This window comes from Rhinoraja longicauda, chromosome 35, assembly GCF_053455715.1.
Source record: "Rhinoraja longicauda isolate Sanriku21f chromosome 35, sRhiLon1.1, whole genome shotgun sequence".
Classification (NCBI taxonomy): domain Eukaryota; kingdom Metazoa; phylum Chordata; class Chondrichthyes; order Rajiformes; family Arhynchobatidae; genus Rhinoraja; species Rhinoraja longicauda.
In genome coordinates, this window is record NC_135987.1 from 18,324,781 (window position 1) to 18,342,712 (window position 17,932).

The following is a 17,932-nucleotide window of genomic DNA, read 5'->3' on the forward strand; positions in this document are numbered from 1 at the left end:
TTCTGTTGCCTTCTGGCAAAACTTTTTCAAAGTCAACAAATTAATGCTGCTATCTCGAGAGGTTCCATTTATTGTTTAAACAACTAAATTAAAAGAGGAAAGAAAAAAAACTACAGCCTGCAGCAGCCGTACTTTAACCTTAATAGCAGATTAGGTGGAAATGGCCAATAATAATGGATCGTAACAGGTGTCGCTAAAATGTCTGTTGCAATAAACCTAAGATTTAGTTTGTGTGTGTCACGATTGCTACATTGATACGAGTCAACACGCTAGGGGCCATGCAATTAAAGTTAAATTTGTCAACTTTTGGCTAGGCACCTTCAGGATTGCTGGTGAATGTGTGTGTATATGCACACCCAGAATCTCTTTGATGGTTACATTAGGTTAAGAGAAAATAAACTGCACATGCTCGGATTGTGTGCAGAGTACAAAGTGCTGGAGGAACTCCAATGGATCTCGGGAGGCCATGGGTAGGAGACATTTCAGGTTGGGACCCTTCCTCAGACTCATTGTAGTAAGGCGGGAAGAAAGCTGGAAGAGAGATGCGGGTGGGACAAATCCTGGCAAGTGATAGGTGGATATAGGTGAAGTGGTGGGGGTGGGGGGGAGAGAGGTTGATTGCCACATGGGTGGGTGAAAGCTTGAAATGAAAAAGAGATAAATGGTGACAAAAGGAAACAAGGAGGCAAAAGGTTGTCAGGCAAAGAGGAAGGAGCAGTGGTGACATTACATCAGGTGGTGCTGATTGTTGGCAGTCTCAGTCTGCCTGAACCATGCTGTTTCATGTGGTCAAACACTCCTAACATTTGCAGCCTCAAACCTCAGATCTCCGTGGCCTCCAAGCTGAAATCTGGCATCTCCTTTCTTACGTCATTCTCTGTTTGCCCACCCCATCAGTGAACCCTCGGTTCTCCACCTCTGCTTGCTCACCAGTCACTGGGAAGCTGAGACCGAATCCAGTAAAATGGAGACACAAGGTACTGCAGATGCTGGAATCTTGAGCAAAACACAAAGTGCTGGAGGTACTCAATGGGTCAGGCAGCATTCTCGGAAGGAAATGGACAGACGATGTCTTGGGTTGGGACCCTCCTTCAGAGTCTGAGGAAGGGTCCTGACCCGATGCATCACGTGCCAAATCCCTTCACAGATGCTGCCACAGTTTAAGAATAAGGGGTAGGTCATTTAGAACTGAGATGAGGAAAAACTTTTTCAGTCAGAGTTGTGAATCTGTGGAATTCTCTGCCTCAGAAGGCAGTGGAGGCCAATTCTCTGAATGCATTCAAGAGAGAGCTAGATAGAGCTCTTAAGGATAGCGGAGTCAGGGGGTATGGGGAGAAGGCAGGAACGGGGTACTGATTGAGAATGATCAGCCATGATCACATTGAATGGTGGTGCTGGCTCGAAGGGCCGAATGGTCTCCTCCTGCACCTATTGTATACTGTCTATTGTCTATTGATCTGCTGAGTCCCTCCAGCACTGTTCTGCTCAAGAGGCAACTCAGTGCCAAGAGGCCCCATTCAGTGTGAAGCAACACTGCAGGGAAACCTCAACACACAACTCCCCCCCACTCAGACTAACCAAAATAAAACTTTCTTGTGGCAAATGGAAGATGATCTGATGGCTAACAACATCCCTTTGGTGACAAGGTGACCCAGGTCATAGAGTTACTGCCTCAAAGCTCCAGTGTCCAATGTTCAATCCTAACTCTGGATGCTGCCTGTGTCGAGTTCACAATTTCCTTCTGTTTAGGTTCAGGTTTAGTATTGTCACGTGCACCGAGGTACAGTGAAAAGCTTTGTTTTGCATGCTATCTAAACAGATTAGATTTACCCCACATAAAGACAATCAAGTCAAACTCAAGTACAATGGATATCGCAAAGGAAAAGATACAGAGTGCAGAATATAGTTCTCAGCATTGTAGCGCATCAATTCCATAGACAAAGTCTAATGTCCGCAATGGGGTAGAGGTGAATTGGCCAGTGGCCTCGCTTATGGAAGGATCATTCAGAAGCCTGATAACAGAGGGGAAAAAGTTGTTCATGGTCTGAGTTGATCAGGTAGGTTTCTCCCGAGTGTTCCAGTTTCCTCCCATGTCCCAAAGACATGTAGGTTGAGAGGTGAATTGGCCGCTGTAAATTGCCCCTGGTATGAAGGTGGGTGGTAGCATCTGAGGGAGTTGCTGAGAATGGAGGGAGGATGACATGCCATTAGTGTAGGACCAGTGTAAGCGGGTCGACGTGGAATTGTGAGCTAAAAAGTGTTTCTGTGCTACAACACTCTGCGAGTCCTTCAGAGATGAAAACTTGTGGGCTTTTCTTTTCCAGCTAATAATTGACAGTGCAGTATGAATTATTAAGATTGGGAAGAAAAATGTTAAAATTATTACATAAAGGAAATCATGAAAAGTGAAATTGTCCATCAAGATCAGGCTCACTTAAGTAACTGGGAATTGTTAGACAGAAGCAAGTTACTGTCAATCACACAACACCATCACACCTGCCCGTCAGTCCTGCTTGCTCCAACACAGATCATCCCTTTCATTCTCTTCTCTCCCCATCACACCTCTTTCTGCATTAGAAACATAGAAACATAGAAAATAGGTGCAGGAGTAGGCCATTCGGCCCTTCGAGCCTGCACCGCCATTCAATATGATCATGGCTGATCATCCAGCTCAGTAACCTGTACCTGCCTTCTCTCCATACCCCCTGATCCCTTTAGCCACAAGGGCCACATCTAACTCCCCCTTAAATATAGCCAATGAACTGGCCTCAACTACCTTCTGTGGCAGAGAATTCCACAGACTCACCACTCTCTGTGTGAAGAAATGTTCTCTCATCTCGGTCCTAAAAGACTTCCCCCTTATCCTTAAGCTGTGACCCCTGGTTCTGGACTTCCCCAACATCGGGAACAATCTTCCCGCATCTAGCCTCTCCAACCCATTAAGAATTTTATATGTTTCAATAAGATCCCCCCTCAGTCTTCTAAATTCCAGCGAGTATAAGCCTAGTCTATCCAGTTTTTCTTCATATGAAAGTCCTGCCATTCCAGGGATCAATCTGGTGAACCTTCTCTGTACTCCCTCTAAGGAGTTATGAAACTTATCTCCAACATTCCCCAGTTCTGTTGCAAGCCTGAAATATTCAAACATGAACACCCATCAACAAAGAGGATTGCAGAAAGTGGTGAACACTGCCCAGTCCATCATGGGTACCGACCTCCCCACCATCGAAGGGATCTACAGGAGTCACTGCCTCAAAAAGGCAGCCAGCATCATCAGAGACCCATGCCACAATCTCAATCTAATTTCACTTCTGCCATCGGGAAGAAGGTAAAGGAGCCTGAAAACTAATAATGAGCAGGTTCTGGGGCAGCTTCTTCCCTACAACCATTAAACACTACAACCTCCAAATAAGCCACATCTCGGCTTATTTCTATTCACTGTAGATATCTGAGAAGGCAAGAATGATTGGAAATGTTTGGCCAAATTTCAATATCACCAATAAATAACCCACAAACAAAAGGTAATGTGGTAGTTTTGTTACCAAACTAATAGTGTAAAGTTCTAGACTATTAAATCAAAGACAATGTTTAGAATTTCAAAAAAAAATTATCTAAAAAAATCAACTTCTACTTAAATAAAATAAATTTGGTAAACTTTGTATGAACCGTATCCTTGAAGGTAATGGATCGTTGTAAAGATCCACTTGGCTCACTCATGTCCTACAGGGAGCTATCTAGTCTAGCCACCTTGTGATTGCAGAAAATAAATAGTGTAGGAAAATAACTGCAGATGCTGGTACAAATCGAAGATATCACAAAATGCTGGAGTAACTCAGCGGGTTAGGCAGCATCTCAGGAGAGAAGGAATGGGTGACGTTTCGGGTCGAGACTCTTCTTCAGACTGATCAAATAAATAGTTCAATACAAGAGTGAAGAGGTTAAAAGTATAGATGGAGATGGCTGAACATGCTACACAATGTCAAAGTTGTGGTACGGCAAAGTTCAAGTGGGGAATGTAACATGTCAGTGTGGAATAACACAGGCTGTAACATCAGATCAGGATCCTAGAGTTTCAGGAGATTAGTTTTTGGTGTCAGGAAATAGTTCCACAGATTCCACATACCTGGTCAACACATTTTCCTTTGTGGGTAATCCCTGATAAAATAAGCTGCATGTGACTTGTGGCCTTAATGGGCAAAATGACTGATTGCCCGTCACCAATAGAGAAGCTGTACTCTACGGGAGTGTGTGGTGACAGGAAGGACTTTTGTGGTCTTTGAACCTCATCCTTCTGATTCATGCTCTTCTTTCAGAGTCATCAGGCTCAGTGAACATCTCTCTACATCACCGTCTATATCTCTCGTTTCCCTTTCCCCCGACTCTCAGTCTGAAGGAGGGTCTCGACCCGAAACATCACCCATTCCTTTTCTCCAGAGATGCTGCCTGACCCGCCGAGTTACTCCAGCCTTTTGTGCCTATCTTCAGTGAAATCATTGTTCGCTTATTTTGCAGGTAAAGACAAGGAATATTTATTGAAGCAATAAAATGCATTTGTTCTCCTTGCCTGATTTCTCCCCATTCAGCCACAAAGGGTGGACTTGCATGCATGTGGCAGCAACAATTTGGTTTTTGCATGGATTTAGCAGAAATTGTTTAGCTTAGTTTAGTGATACAGCATGAAAACAGGCCCTTCAGCCCACCAAGTCCACACTGCACTAATGAATGGTGTTGCACGATTCATTCGTTGCACCAATGAATTGTAGCTATGGGGAGAAGGCAGGAACGGGGTACTGATTGAGAATGATCAGCCATGATCACATTGAATGGCGGTGCTGGCTCGAAGGGCCGAATGGCCTCCTCCTGCACCTATTGTTTATTGTGGCTATTCAGCCCACCATCCTTGTTTTTGCTCTTTGAAAGCATTATCCAATTAATCCCACTTTCGAATGCTTATAAATTCGACTGATTTATTCTTCAGTCTGAAGAAGTGACCCGACTTACAGTGCGGAAACAGGACCTTCGACCCACTAAGTCGGCACTGACCGATGATTACCCTGTACAAGATTCAAGATTCAAGATATCTTTATTTGTCATCTAAAAAACAAGTTTTTTGGCCAAAATTCAGTCACCCACAGTTCAACAACAAAAGCATTAAAATAGGCAAATTACACAATAAAAGCATTAAAATAGACACCAACACTACCTACACACCGGGCAGAATTTTTACCGAAGCCTAATTAACCTGCAAACCTAAAGGTATGTGGGAAGAAACTGGAGCACCTGGAGAAAACCCATGCGGTCACAGGAAGAATGGACATGTCCATACAGACAGTACCCATAGTGTACCTGCATCACGGAAAACACAGCCAAACACTGTGGGGCAAAAAGATCTACCACCATGTGCTGTAACAAATTCATGGTTCTAGAGCTGGTCAACAAAAATTATATTTACATTCACACAGGGCAGCATGGTGGCACAGCGGTAGAGTTGCTGCCCTACAGCGCCAGTGACCCGGGTTCAATCCTGACTACAGGTGCTTGCCTGAATGAAGTTTCTACGTTCTCCCTGTGACCACGTTGGTTTTCTCCGGGATCCAGTTTCTTCGCACATTCCAAAGACGTACAGGTTTATAGGTTAATTTGCTTGGTATAATTGTAAATTGACCCTCGTGTGTGTAGGATAGTGTTAGTGCGCGAGGCTCTCTGGTTGGCACAGACTCGGTAGGCCAAAGGGCCTGATTCCACACTGTATTTCTAAACTAAACTAATCAACCAAAAAATATATCCATTCACACATGCTAATCTTCCAGATTATAACTTGTGTGGTATAAACCTGGTTGGACAATGTTTAAATACTCTCATTAATATTCCATTTCTGCCATTTGCGTGCAGTTGCTTTTAGCTGTGTGAAACGGCAGGGATCATTAAGATGTTTACTGCCTTGAAGGTAGCTCACACACTGGTCTCCTTATGAGAGTAGCTGCTTCATTCGGCATTCTCTCATTTTCTGCGTGAGTGGGCTGATGTCTTGGGCAACAGAGGCTCTGGTAGGCTCTAACCCCCAGCTCCCAAAGGTCCACTTTATGCCGGTCAGCTGTCGTGATGTAAGCCTCCAGACTCCAGCCCTGGGGAGTGCGGCAGAACTTGCCAAAACAACGTAATTAATTTCACAGGCAAGGGACTTTGGCGTCTGTGCAGTTATGTAAACAACCTATCAGAGCTGAAAGTGAATTAACTGGTCTCATTCAGGTGGTTGTGAAAATCGCCCAGAAATCACCCAGAAAATCGCCCTTCTGCCCTGACCCAAGGTTAAAGTCAGGAACACACATTCCAGAAACACCAGGGACTGCTGCTCTACACACAAAATGAGCCAAGATAAGACTGAAGAAGGGTCTCAACCCGAAATATTACCCATTCCTTCTCTCCTGAAATGCTGCCTGACCCGCTGAGTTACTCCAGCTTTTTGTGATACCCAGGATAAGATTAGAAGCTTCTTCCTGACACAAAATATCATTCAAAATTAGCAGAGACTGATTAATATCCCGGACACCATGGATCATTGAACAAAACAGTGCAGGAACAGGCCCAAAATGTCCTCGATGAACACCAATCTAAATAAATCCCAGGTAACTTCATATGATCAGTATTCCACTACTTCCTTCCTGATCACGTGTCTGCCTGAAAGCCTCTTCAACATTACTATCACATCTGCTTCCAACATCACCCCAGCAGCATGTTACAGGCACATACAAGTTCACAAGTTATAGAATTAGGCCATTTGGCCCATCCAGTCTACTCTGCCATTCAACCATGGCTGTTCTCTGCCACCTAATCCCATTTTCCGGCCTTCTCCACATAACCCTTGACATCCATTCTAATCAAGAACATCTTCCTCTGCCTTAAAAATATCCGCTGACTTGGCCTCCGCTGCCCTCTGTGGCAATGAAAACCATTCTCGGGGTAAAAACCTTGCTCCGCACAACTCCTTTAAACTTTGCCCCTCTCATCTTAGGCCTATACCCTCTCGAGACAGGGAAAAGTCCAAAGCAAGAGTGGACACGCAAAAGTGGAATCAGAAGGGAATTGAGGGCCGGAAAGTGGGTGAAGCCGGGAGAAGGAGATCAAGTTAGAGTCAAACAGCACAGAAACAGGCCCTTCATCCCATCTCGTCCACGATGAACAAGATGTCCTATCTAAACTAATCCCTTTCCCTGGTTTGTGGAAAAAGGAAAGTGAATGGAGCTTTTATCTCCGCCATTTTGAGCAGGCATCAAATATGCCAAGTATGGTCACTCCAAAGCCATGTCTGACCTGCATATAACAGTTTACCATCCGAGCAAGATAACCTGATTTCCTGCTCCCTTGCAACCAGCTTCATCGTGTGGTTGAATCATTTATCACCCATGAATTGCCCCAAGGTTCCCTCACTTGTTTTTGAACCCAAGGAAAGTTCCTCCACATTATTAACACATTCCTGGAGTCTCCCCAGACAGTGAAGCAGTGGAAGTCATGTTCTTCACAAGAAATCTATCATAAAGTGTCATCACTCTCCTTTCTAAATCTGACAGCAACCTATATGTTTGTTCTAAATTCCCAGCTCCTGGGTAATATTTTTGTGTCATCTCGTTGTGTGTGGATGGTTCCATTAATACTCTGACCCAAATTGTTACTGAAGAGACTCATTCTCAATGGTCTCCAAAGAGAATGCTAATGGCTTCACAAATAATGTGAATAAGGCTTCACAAATTCTGGCTGCACGAATTTTCCTCATCTCAGTGCTAAATGGCCGACCCCTTATTAACTGTGACCCCTGGTTCTGGACTCCAACATCAGGAACATTTTTCCTGCATCTGGCCTGTCCAATCCTTTAAGAATGTTATATGTTTGCTCTGTTGCTCAAAAGCCCTGCAAACTTTCGCACTTCATTGGACTTTTTAAATGCAGCAAAGGTTTCTGACTTGAACAAAGTTCAAGTCAATCAGTTCTGGACCCAAACCACTCATTAGTAAAACCATTTCCTTCTCAACTCCTGTCTTCCTCACAATTATCTTAAATCTATGCCGCCTGGTTCCTGACCCTCTGTAAGGGAAAATAGATCTTTCTGCCTCTCAGAATTGTACGCACCTCAATTAAATCTGCTCTTTTCATTGCCAAGAAATCATCTTGGTGTTTTCTTGTAAATATCACCCTGGCAACATTCTCGCAAAATTCCGCTGCATTCTCCCAAATGTCACTACATTATCACGCCTCTCCGAGACAGACCATGGAGCACAGGAAGTAGAGAGCCCATGACCTGGTTTATTTATTTATTCACAGTCTGGTCATGTTATTGGCCACACTGGCATTTATTGCCAACCATTACCTTTTACAGATCCCGAGAAGAAAAGCACAATTAAGAAAAGGCCAATTAAGGTCAATAGGTCATAAGTGGTAGGACCAGAACTAGGCCATTCAGCCCATCAAGTCCACTCCACCATGCAATCATGGCTGATCTATCTCTCCCTCCTCACCCCATGCTCCTGCCTTCTCCCCATAAACCCCGACACTCACAAACGTGCATGTCTTTGGGACGCGAGAGGAAACCTCGAGTGCCCAAAAGAAACACACGCCGTCACACGGAGCACACTTTTGTGCTTTAACGTACAATAAACAAAGATGTTTTGGTGTTATTCCAATAACTGAGCAGTTCAGGTCAGGAAAATCAGCAAAGTTGGGAGGGAAAACATGATGAGACATAAATTTAGTTGAAGCTGTTGGCTCCCTTCCCCACAAATTATTCCCTTTGATGCACAGTTGTGCTTACTGACAGGCAGCAAGGAATTCTCAGTGGCAAATTAAACCAATTTGTACTGATTGCCATTTCTGCATCTTTCAAATTAAGATGCCACATGCTGATTTGTCCTGATAACTAGTAAAGTGTGTGTGTGTGTGTGTGTGTGTGTGTGCGCATTTAAATATGTAAATATATACACATATATGTGTATACACCAATCAGCCAAAACATTATGACCTGATCAGCCAAAACATTATGACCACCTGCCCAATATGCTGTTGGTCCTCCCTGTGCAGCCCCATATGCATCAGGGTGCGATGCACTGTGTATTGTGACACATTCCTCCCATGACCACCATTAAAATTTTCTATGACTTTTGCAACAGTAGACCTTCTGTCGGTTCGGACTAGACGGGTTAGCTTTTGTTGCCCTCACGCATCGATGAGCCTTGGGCGCCCAACACCCTGTCGCCGGTTTATGGTTTGTCCCTCCTCGGACCAGTGTCGGTAGGTACTCACCACTGCTGACCGGGAGCACCCCACAAGTCTTGCCATTTCACAGATGCTCTGACCCAGTCGTCTGGCCATAACAATTTGGCCCTTCTCAAAGTAGGGCTTACTCCTGCCCATTTCTCCTGCATCCAACACATCAACTTCAAGAACTGACTGTTCACTTGCTGCCTAATATATCCCACCCCTTGACAGGTGCCATTGCAACAAGATAATCAATGTTATTCACGTCGCCTCTCAGTGGTCATAATGTTTTGGCTGATCGGTGTGCATATATACGTATATTTGTGTATCTATGTATGTATATATATATACACACACACACAAAACTTTTATTTCTTGCTTATTATATTGTTTATAGCATACTGTGTTTACACATTCTGTTGTGCTGCTGCAAGTAAGTATTTCATTGTTCTATCTGGGACATCTATATACTAAAACTCTCATTTGTTACCTTGTTTGTGACTGAACTTCAGCCGAAATGGTACACGATAGTGCGACAATTTTAGGCCCACCTTACTCACCATTGTCACTTTAGTGATAATGCAAGTAGTTTTATTGAAATCGGTGTTATATTTTTTAAGTTATTCACATTTTTAAGTTTAAAAGGGGGGGGGGGGAGGGGAGGGGGGAAGGGGGGAGTGGGGGAGAAGGGAGAGGGGAGGGGGAGGGGTTGAGGAGAGTGGGAGGGCAGGGTGCTGCACCAATGCAGGAGAGGTTTGGGCCCACTTGGTCTAGTATCACAATAAAACACTCTTGACTTGTTGGTTTGCCAAGCCTTCCTTTTCCACTTCTTCTGACTGATGTCTGCATTTGTTTCAACCGATCAAAGGTCAGCCCTTCAGTTTAGTTGTCAGCAGCATTACCTTGCCCAATAATGTGCCCAGGCTCTGCAGTGTTTTAAGAAACGTCTTAAATTAATTAGGTTCCTATAAGGTTACCCAGCAGAGTGGGGTTACAGGTTCAAATATGCTCCTCAATTTGATAATTCATCACTGCGACACATGGTCTGATCAGTAGGTTTCCATCTCAGTCTCGTTGACTTTTGCACCCTATCTCTGGGCCGGGCTGTTAGCTAACTGTGCAACTTTGCTATTAATAGTTCCTTCGTCAGTAGACCAGACTCAGCCATTTACTCTAATTTAAAAAAATTAACTGGTACGCAAGTTGGATCGGGCCAAAGTACTAGCATGTTAAAAAACAAATGCTAGGGGCCCAAAGAGAGACACAAAATGCTGGAGTAACTCAGCGGATCAGGCAGCCTCTCCGTAGAAAGTGGATAGGGGACGTTTCAGGTCAGGACCCTTCTTCTGACTATGCTAGTGGACATAGCTTTAAGGTGAGAGGGCCAAAATTTAAAGGATATATGCAGGGCAAGTTGTTTATTTATGCAAAGGGCAGTGAGTGCCTGTAACACACTGCCGGGGGAGGGTGCTGGAGGGGGAGGGAGGGGGGGGGAGGGTGCTGGAGTGGAGACAGAAACAACAGTGGCATTTAACAGCTTTTTGCATAGGCACATGGAAATACAGCTAACGGAGGGATATGGATCATGTGCAGGCAGATAAGAGATGTTCAGCACAGATTCAAGATTCAAGATATCTTTATTTGTCATCCAAAAAACAAGTTTTTTGGACGAAATTTAGTCACCCACAGTCCAACAATAAAAGCAATAAAATAAGCAAATTACACAACCCCAACCAACACACAAAAAAAAGAAACATCCATCACAGTGAGTCTCCTCCAGTCACCTCCTCACTGTGATGGAAGGCCACAATGTCTTTTCCCTTCCCCTGCCATCTTCTCCCGCGGTCAGGCTGTTGTGGTTGCAGGCCGCACCGGACGGTGAAAGGCCCGCAGCGGGCCGACCCAAGCCCCGCGATCCGGGGCGGGCGAAGACGCTGTCGCTGCACGTCGGGGCAGTCGTGGCTTCCGACATTGAAGCCCCCGCCCAGCAGAAAAAAATCCCGCGGCCTATTTCAGGCCGCGCCGGACGGTGAAATATCCGCGGCGGGCCGACCCAAGCCCCGCGATCCAGAGCGGGCGAACACGCTGCTGCTGCCGGAGCTCCCGATGTCGGCATCCACGCGGCCCGAGCCTAAGGCGAGTCGCAGCCGCTCCCGCAGTCTCCGGAGACGGCCGGCTCCGCAGATGGCGAGTCCGGTCCGCGAGCTCTGCGAACCAGAGCCCTGGAGGCCGCCAGCTCCAGGAGTTGGGCCGATGGTAGGTGTGTTGTTCTGTTATGTACTGATCCGTGTTCTATGAATCAAACAAATGACGTACAAGTGTCCACAAATTGCAAGGTTCCAAGGCTGCAGTCAAGATTCTTGTATGAGACTTGATTCAATTCATATTATTTTGAATTCTCTCAGCTGTGCACTCTCTTTGTGTGGCTGGTCATTATATCAGGCACAAAATAGAATGTATCAAAACATTCGAGGTGTCTGCTCTGTTGCCTGGAAGCACGATTTCAAATGAATGCTAAAACATCTCTGCTCTCTGGAAAGATCCAAGATTGCTTTGTTACTGACTCTGCTATTGAAATAGGATTTTGGTCCATTTCTCAATGGGAAACAGTGAGGAGAGAGAGGTGAATCTGCCTTTTTTTAAATTTTAAACCCACTGACACTCATTCACAACCAGCGACAAGAACATAAAATGCGTAGGGAGGTACTGCAGATGCTGGTTTAAATCGAAGATAGACACAAAAAGCTGGAGTAACTCAGCGGGACAGGCAGCATCTCCAGAGAGAAGGAATGGGTGAAGTTTCAGGTCGAGACCCTTCTTAAAACCTCAGGCTGTTGTAAACATAGAAACATAGAAAATAGGTGCAGGAGTAGGCCATTCGGCCCTTCGAGCCTGCACCGCCATTCAATATGATCATGGCTGATCATCCAGCTCAGTAGCCTGCACCTGCCTTCTCTCCATACCCCCTGATCCCTTTAGCAAAAAGGGCCACATCTAACTCCCTCTTAAATATAGCCAATGAACTGGCCTCAACTACCTTCTGTGGCAGAGAATTCCACAGACTCACCACTCTCTGTGTGAAGAAATGTTTTCTCATCTCAGTCCTAAAAGACTTCCCCCTTATCCTTAAGCTGTGACCCCTGGTTCTGGACTCCCCCAACATCAGGAACAATCTTCTTGCATCTAGCCTCTCCAACCCTAACCCTATTTTACATGTTTCAATAAGATCCCCCCTCAGTCTTCTAAATTCCAGCGTATGTTGTCCAAAATACTTCTCTCCTCCTCTCTGCATCTATGAAGTCAGATCTGCACATTGCATCAGGCCTTGGTAACCAGTTGTGTCTGATTGAAACTTTAGGGTAAGATAGACACAAAATGCTGGAGTAACTCAGCGAGTCAGGCAGCATCTCTGGAGAAAAGGAATAGGTGACATTTCGGGTCGCGACCCTTCTTCAGATTCTCTGTCCTGAAACTCCTCCATTGTCTGAGTGAGGCCCAGCACAAATTGGAGGCAGCTTACACCCCAGCGGTATGAACATTGTCTTCTCTAATTTCAAGGGCGAGATGCTGCTCCATATTCCAATAACTGATGGAATAACATCAGAAAAAAAAAATGTTTCTACCCCCAACCACCAGAGGTGGCAGCAGTGAGATGTAGACCAGCTCTCCTTTTCAGCACAGCTCCCCGGTGGTATAATGGAACAAAACCAAGCAGGAAACTCAGGCTTTTAAATCATACATTGGTAAGGTAAATGGCCCAAATCCAAATCCCTTGTGTGAAATGGATCAAACTGCGACCCATCAGACGAAAGGTATTGAATTTGTAACTGTCTTCCTTGAGAATTGTAGTCCCCGACAGAGCAACAATAGGCGCAGTGAATAATTGCCCATTAATCACCCTATTACACAAGGTTGAACATTTATTGAAGGTGCAATACTTCAGAAGCACATTTCCGACCAATTATGAATATATTCTGAAACCCAAGAGAATTGAAATTTCTTTCTTTTTGCTTCAGGGACATATGCAGCCTGTTTCTTATGAAATTCTGGATTAAAATTTACAGTCTGCGTAGGTGGTAGATCTGTGCTGTTCGTATTCACAAAGAGCAAGCTGTGATGGCCACACATGCATTCATTGAATGAAGGAATCATCTACGATTATTGAAGAGGTAGACAATAGACAATAGGTGCAGGAGGAGGCCATTCAGCCCTTCGAGCCAGCACCGCCATTCATTGTGATCATGGCTGATCATCCTCAATCAGTACCCCGTTCCTGCCTTCTCCCCATACCCCCTGACTCCGCTATCCTTAAGAGCTCTATCCAGCTCTCTCTTGAATGCATTCGGAGAACTGGCCTCCACTGCCTTCTGCGGCAGAGAATTCCACAAATTCACAACTCTCTGACTGAAAAAGTTTTTCCTCATCTCAGTTCTAAATGGCCTACCCCTTATTCCAAAAGACTTATCCATTATCCAAAGACTTCAATATCCCATCCAGCAAACAGGGCGGCACGGTGGCACAGCAGGTAGAGCTGCTGCCTCACAGTGCCAGAGACCGGGTTTGATCCTGATCTCTTGTGCTGTCTGTGTGGAGTTTACAGGTTCTCCCCATGACTGCATGGGTTTCTTCCAGGTGCTTGGCTATCCTCCTACATCCCAAAGACGTGGGGATTTGTAGGTTAATTGGTTTATGTAAAATTGCCCCTTGTGTGCAGGGAGTGGACTCGAAAGTGGGGTAACATAGAACACAGTTTGAACGGATGATTGGTGATCAGTGTGGACTCAGTGAACCAAAGTGGCTGTTTTCATGCTGTGTCATTCAATCAATTAAACTGATTCAACACACAGCCTCAGGAGAGAAGGAATGGGTGACGTTTCAGGTCTCCCATTCCTTCTCTCCTGAGATGCTGTCTGACCTGCTGAGTTACTCCAGCATTTTGTGAATAAATACCTTCGATTTGTACCAGCATCTGCAGTTATTTTCTTACAACACACAGCCTCAGTCATTGATTACTAAATATGTTGAAAGAGAGGATGGCTCAATGTTCAGAAACAAATATTTGGATTTCTCCATTTACTTACCACAGAGGCGCTATTTACAGTGGCCAATTAACCCTTTAACCGTTACATCTTGGGGAAGTGGGAGGAAATCACATGTAACTGATGTGGTTACAGGGAGAACACGTAAACACCATACAGACACGACTGGACCCATATCGCTGGAGCTAACAAACCATGACATCTTCATTATATTAAATCAGCAACTTCTTTATTGAATTACAGAGCGAATGATCACATTACCAATAACTAACTGTTTTACAACATCAATCCCTGATCATTGGTAATTCAGTTAGATTCATAAAGTAGATGGTATTCTACATGCTCACAATGGATAAACAGTCTTTTAGAAATGATAGCATCTATTGCAAAATAGATATTACAAATAGCTCCTCCAACCTTTTGAGTAAGACTAAATTTAGAACAGTCAGTCTGAGAAATTAAATGTGTTATTGCACAGGAGTAAACTGGGTGGGAAATCTCCAACCTTCCTAATGGGATGCATCATTGAGTTAGATTGAGTTAGAGACTGTGCCTGAATTGGGCATCGAACCACATGCACGTAAATGTAATGGCACCAAATGCAAAACTAATTTGCCTTCAACTCAGAGCCAAGGCAGTTGTGTTGAGAGGAAGCAGATAACGATGCAGCCTAAACTAAGGCTCTTAAATACACACCAAGTGATGCCATCATAAACACATGGTTTCAAAGAGAAAATAGGTAATAGAGTGCAGGGAAAAAATCTGCAGATTCTGGTTTAAATCGAAGGTAGACACAAAATGCTGGAGTAACTCAGCGGATCAGGCAGCATCTCAGGAGAGAAGGAATGAGTGATATTTCGGGTCGAGACCTTTCTTCAGACTGATGGAGCTACTCCAGCATTTTGTGTCTACCATCAAAGTGCAGGGCCCTGTGGTGTGAAAGAAAGGTCTTTCAGGAGAGCTGCCTGCACTTGCTGGCCTTCCATCTGCTTCATATCAGGAAGGTAATTCATGACCAGACCCTACACCAATCTTGGATAATTGAAGGAGACAAATCTGTTGGCAAATAGAAAGGTTGCATTGTGCTCCTCAACATTCCTAGTTGTAGAAACCCCTCCAGCTTCCAGCTTGTTTCTGGATAATTTACACTTGTAACGCTTAACTACTTTTTAGATAGGAACTTTGTAAACATCAGCAACAATTATTTGTGACACATTTATCAGAGAGCTGGCCAGCAATCTTAAGTAACAGGTACCAAAAAAATAAATCACTTGGCCAGACTTATAATTTACTGCTTTCAAAAATGCTGCAAAACAACAGTGTTGAACAATGCACAAACAACTCCACAGTGTCTAGACTGCCTCCAGAAGACTCACATTGTCATTAGATGGCAATATATCGTAACCATTAACCATCCAGAGACGTCTCATCTGCAGTACCAGTTGCCAGAGGCACCATCAATACAACAATGCATCAACACAACCACATAGGATGGCCAACGCACATCAGCATCATGAGGAGTGAAAATTGAGACTTACGAGAACTCGGCCAGTGAGAGTCTGGGCGGATATCATGACTCCGGCCCAGTCCTTTACGGAGGTCATCCATCCCACCTCCCCCTGCGGTATCAACTCCTTCTCATTCAGGTCCTGGAGATTGTCGTTAGCCTGGTTGGCTGCACCACCAGTTTTGTGCACATCCTGGGAGAAGCAAACAGAAGGACATAGAGAGTTTGAGTTTGCATCTAGAGATATAATTTTAGAAGGAAAGTTAATTTACTGTAATGCTCAACCAACATCAACAAACTTCAAGTGAAGGTTTTGTAAACCCAATATCAATATGTCAATATAAAATTCTAAAAGGGTCAGAAGGATGTGTGTGTGCTGTGACTAATGACCAAAGGGATGTAGGTAATAACCTCAGTTACATTGCTTTGCATGCACTTACTAATGACTTGCAGGAGTAGAATTATTTGTGAAGATTGGCAAAGTTAAGAAATAATCCACTTTGCTTTTGAAAATTTGCCCGTATTGGTCATAAAACACGATGGAATAGATAAACCTGCATCTTCACACTGGCGGGTATACACCGATCAGCCAAAACATTATGACCACCTGCCTAACATGCTGTTGGTCCTCCGTGTGCAGCCCCATACGCAGCAGGGTGCGATGCACTGTGTATTGTGACACATTCCTCCCGTGACCACCATTAAAATTTTCTGTGACTTGTGCCACTATAGACCTTCTGTCGGTTCAGATCAGACGGGATAGCCTTCGTTGCCCTCACGCATCGATGAGCCTTGGGCACCCAACACCCTGTTGCCGGTTTGTGCTTTGTCCCTCCTCGGACCACTGTCGGTAGGTACTCACCATTGCTGGAGCACCCCACAAGCCTTGCTGTTTCAGAGATGCTCTGACCCAGTCATCTGGCCATAACAATTTCGCCCTTGTCAAAGTGGCGCGGGTCTTTACTCCTGCATCCAACACATCAACTTCAAGAACTGACTGTTCACTTGCTGCCTAATATATCCCACCCCTTGACAGGTGCCATTGTCTCAAAATAATCAATGTTATACACATCGCCTGTCAGAGGTCATAATGTTTTGGCTGAGCATTTGGAATACTGAGTCAGCCATTGTGCTGTAGCTGACTAGGGGTCGGTGGAGTTATGGTAGCTGGAAGCAGCTCCACCAACAAAGTCTCGAGAACAAATCTTGAAGGGACAGTGGAACAAATGATTGATTGGAAACTAAATGAAAACGTTAGTATTCAGTGGAGACACAAAAGATTACCAATCCTGGAATCTAGAGGAAAAACCAAACTGTTGGAAGAATTCAACAGGTCAAGCCACAACTGTGGAACCAAAGAGATGGTTAACATGTTGGATAGATACAAAATGCTGGATTAACTCAGCGGGACAGGCAGAATCTCTGGAGAGAATGGGTAACCTTTGGGGCTGAGACCCTTCTTCAGACTGAGAGTCAGGGGAGAGGAAGAACAGAGATATAGAAGAGCAAGGTGTAAAAATGGCAACATTGACATTTTGGGTCAAAACCATGCATTGATCCCTGGAATGGCAGGACTTTCATATGAAGAAAGACTGGATAGACTAGGCATATACTCGCTGGAATTTAGAAGACTGAGGGGGGATCTTATTGAAACATATAAAATTCTTAAGGGGTTGGAGAGGCTAGATGCGGGAAGATTGTTCCCGATGTTGGGGAAGTCCAGAACCAGGGGTCACAGCTTAAGGATAAGGGGGAAGTCTTTTAGGACCGAGATAAGAAAACATTTCTTCACACAGAGAGTGGTGGGTCTGTGGAATTCTCTGCCACAGAAGGTAGTTGAGGCCAGTTCATTGGCTATATTTAAGAGGGAGTTAGATGTGGCCCTTGTGGCTAAAGGGATCAGGGGGTATGGAGAGAAGGCAGGTGCAGGTTACTGAGCTGGATGATCAGCCATGATCATATTGAATGGCGGTGCAGGCTTGAAGGGCCGAATGGCCTACTCCTGCACCTATCTTCTATGTTTCTATGTTTCTATTAACTCTGTACATAAAAGGGTCAGCCATCAAGGACAGGGATGAGGATAATTTTTTCTGGAGAATAAGTAATTTTTGGAATTCTGTACAGAATAAGGATGTAGATG

The 17,932-nt window shown here is 44.6% G+C and overlaps 1 protein-coding gene across 3 annotated transcripts in view; it reads right to left on the bottom strand.

The window, feature by feature from the left end:
- LOC144609998 (calcium-activated potassium channel subunit alpha-1) overlaps positions 1–17,932 on the bottom strand; it is a 594,620-nt gene that overhangs the window by 454,068 nt on the left and 122,620 nt on the right. For all 3 annotated transcript variants that reach the window (XM_078428430.1, XM_078428427.1, XM_078428428.1), the window contains exon 2: positions 15,824–15,985. In XM_078428430.1, the coding sequence (XP_078284556.1) occupies positions 15,824–15,985 (162 nt within the window). The remainder of the gene's footprint in view (positions 1–15,823; positions 15,986–17,932) is intronic.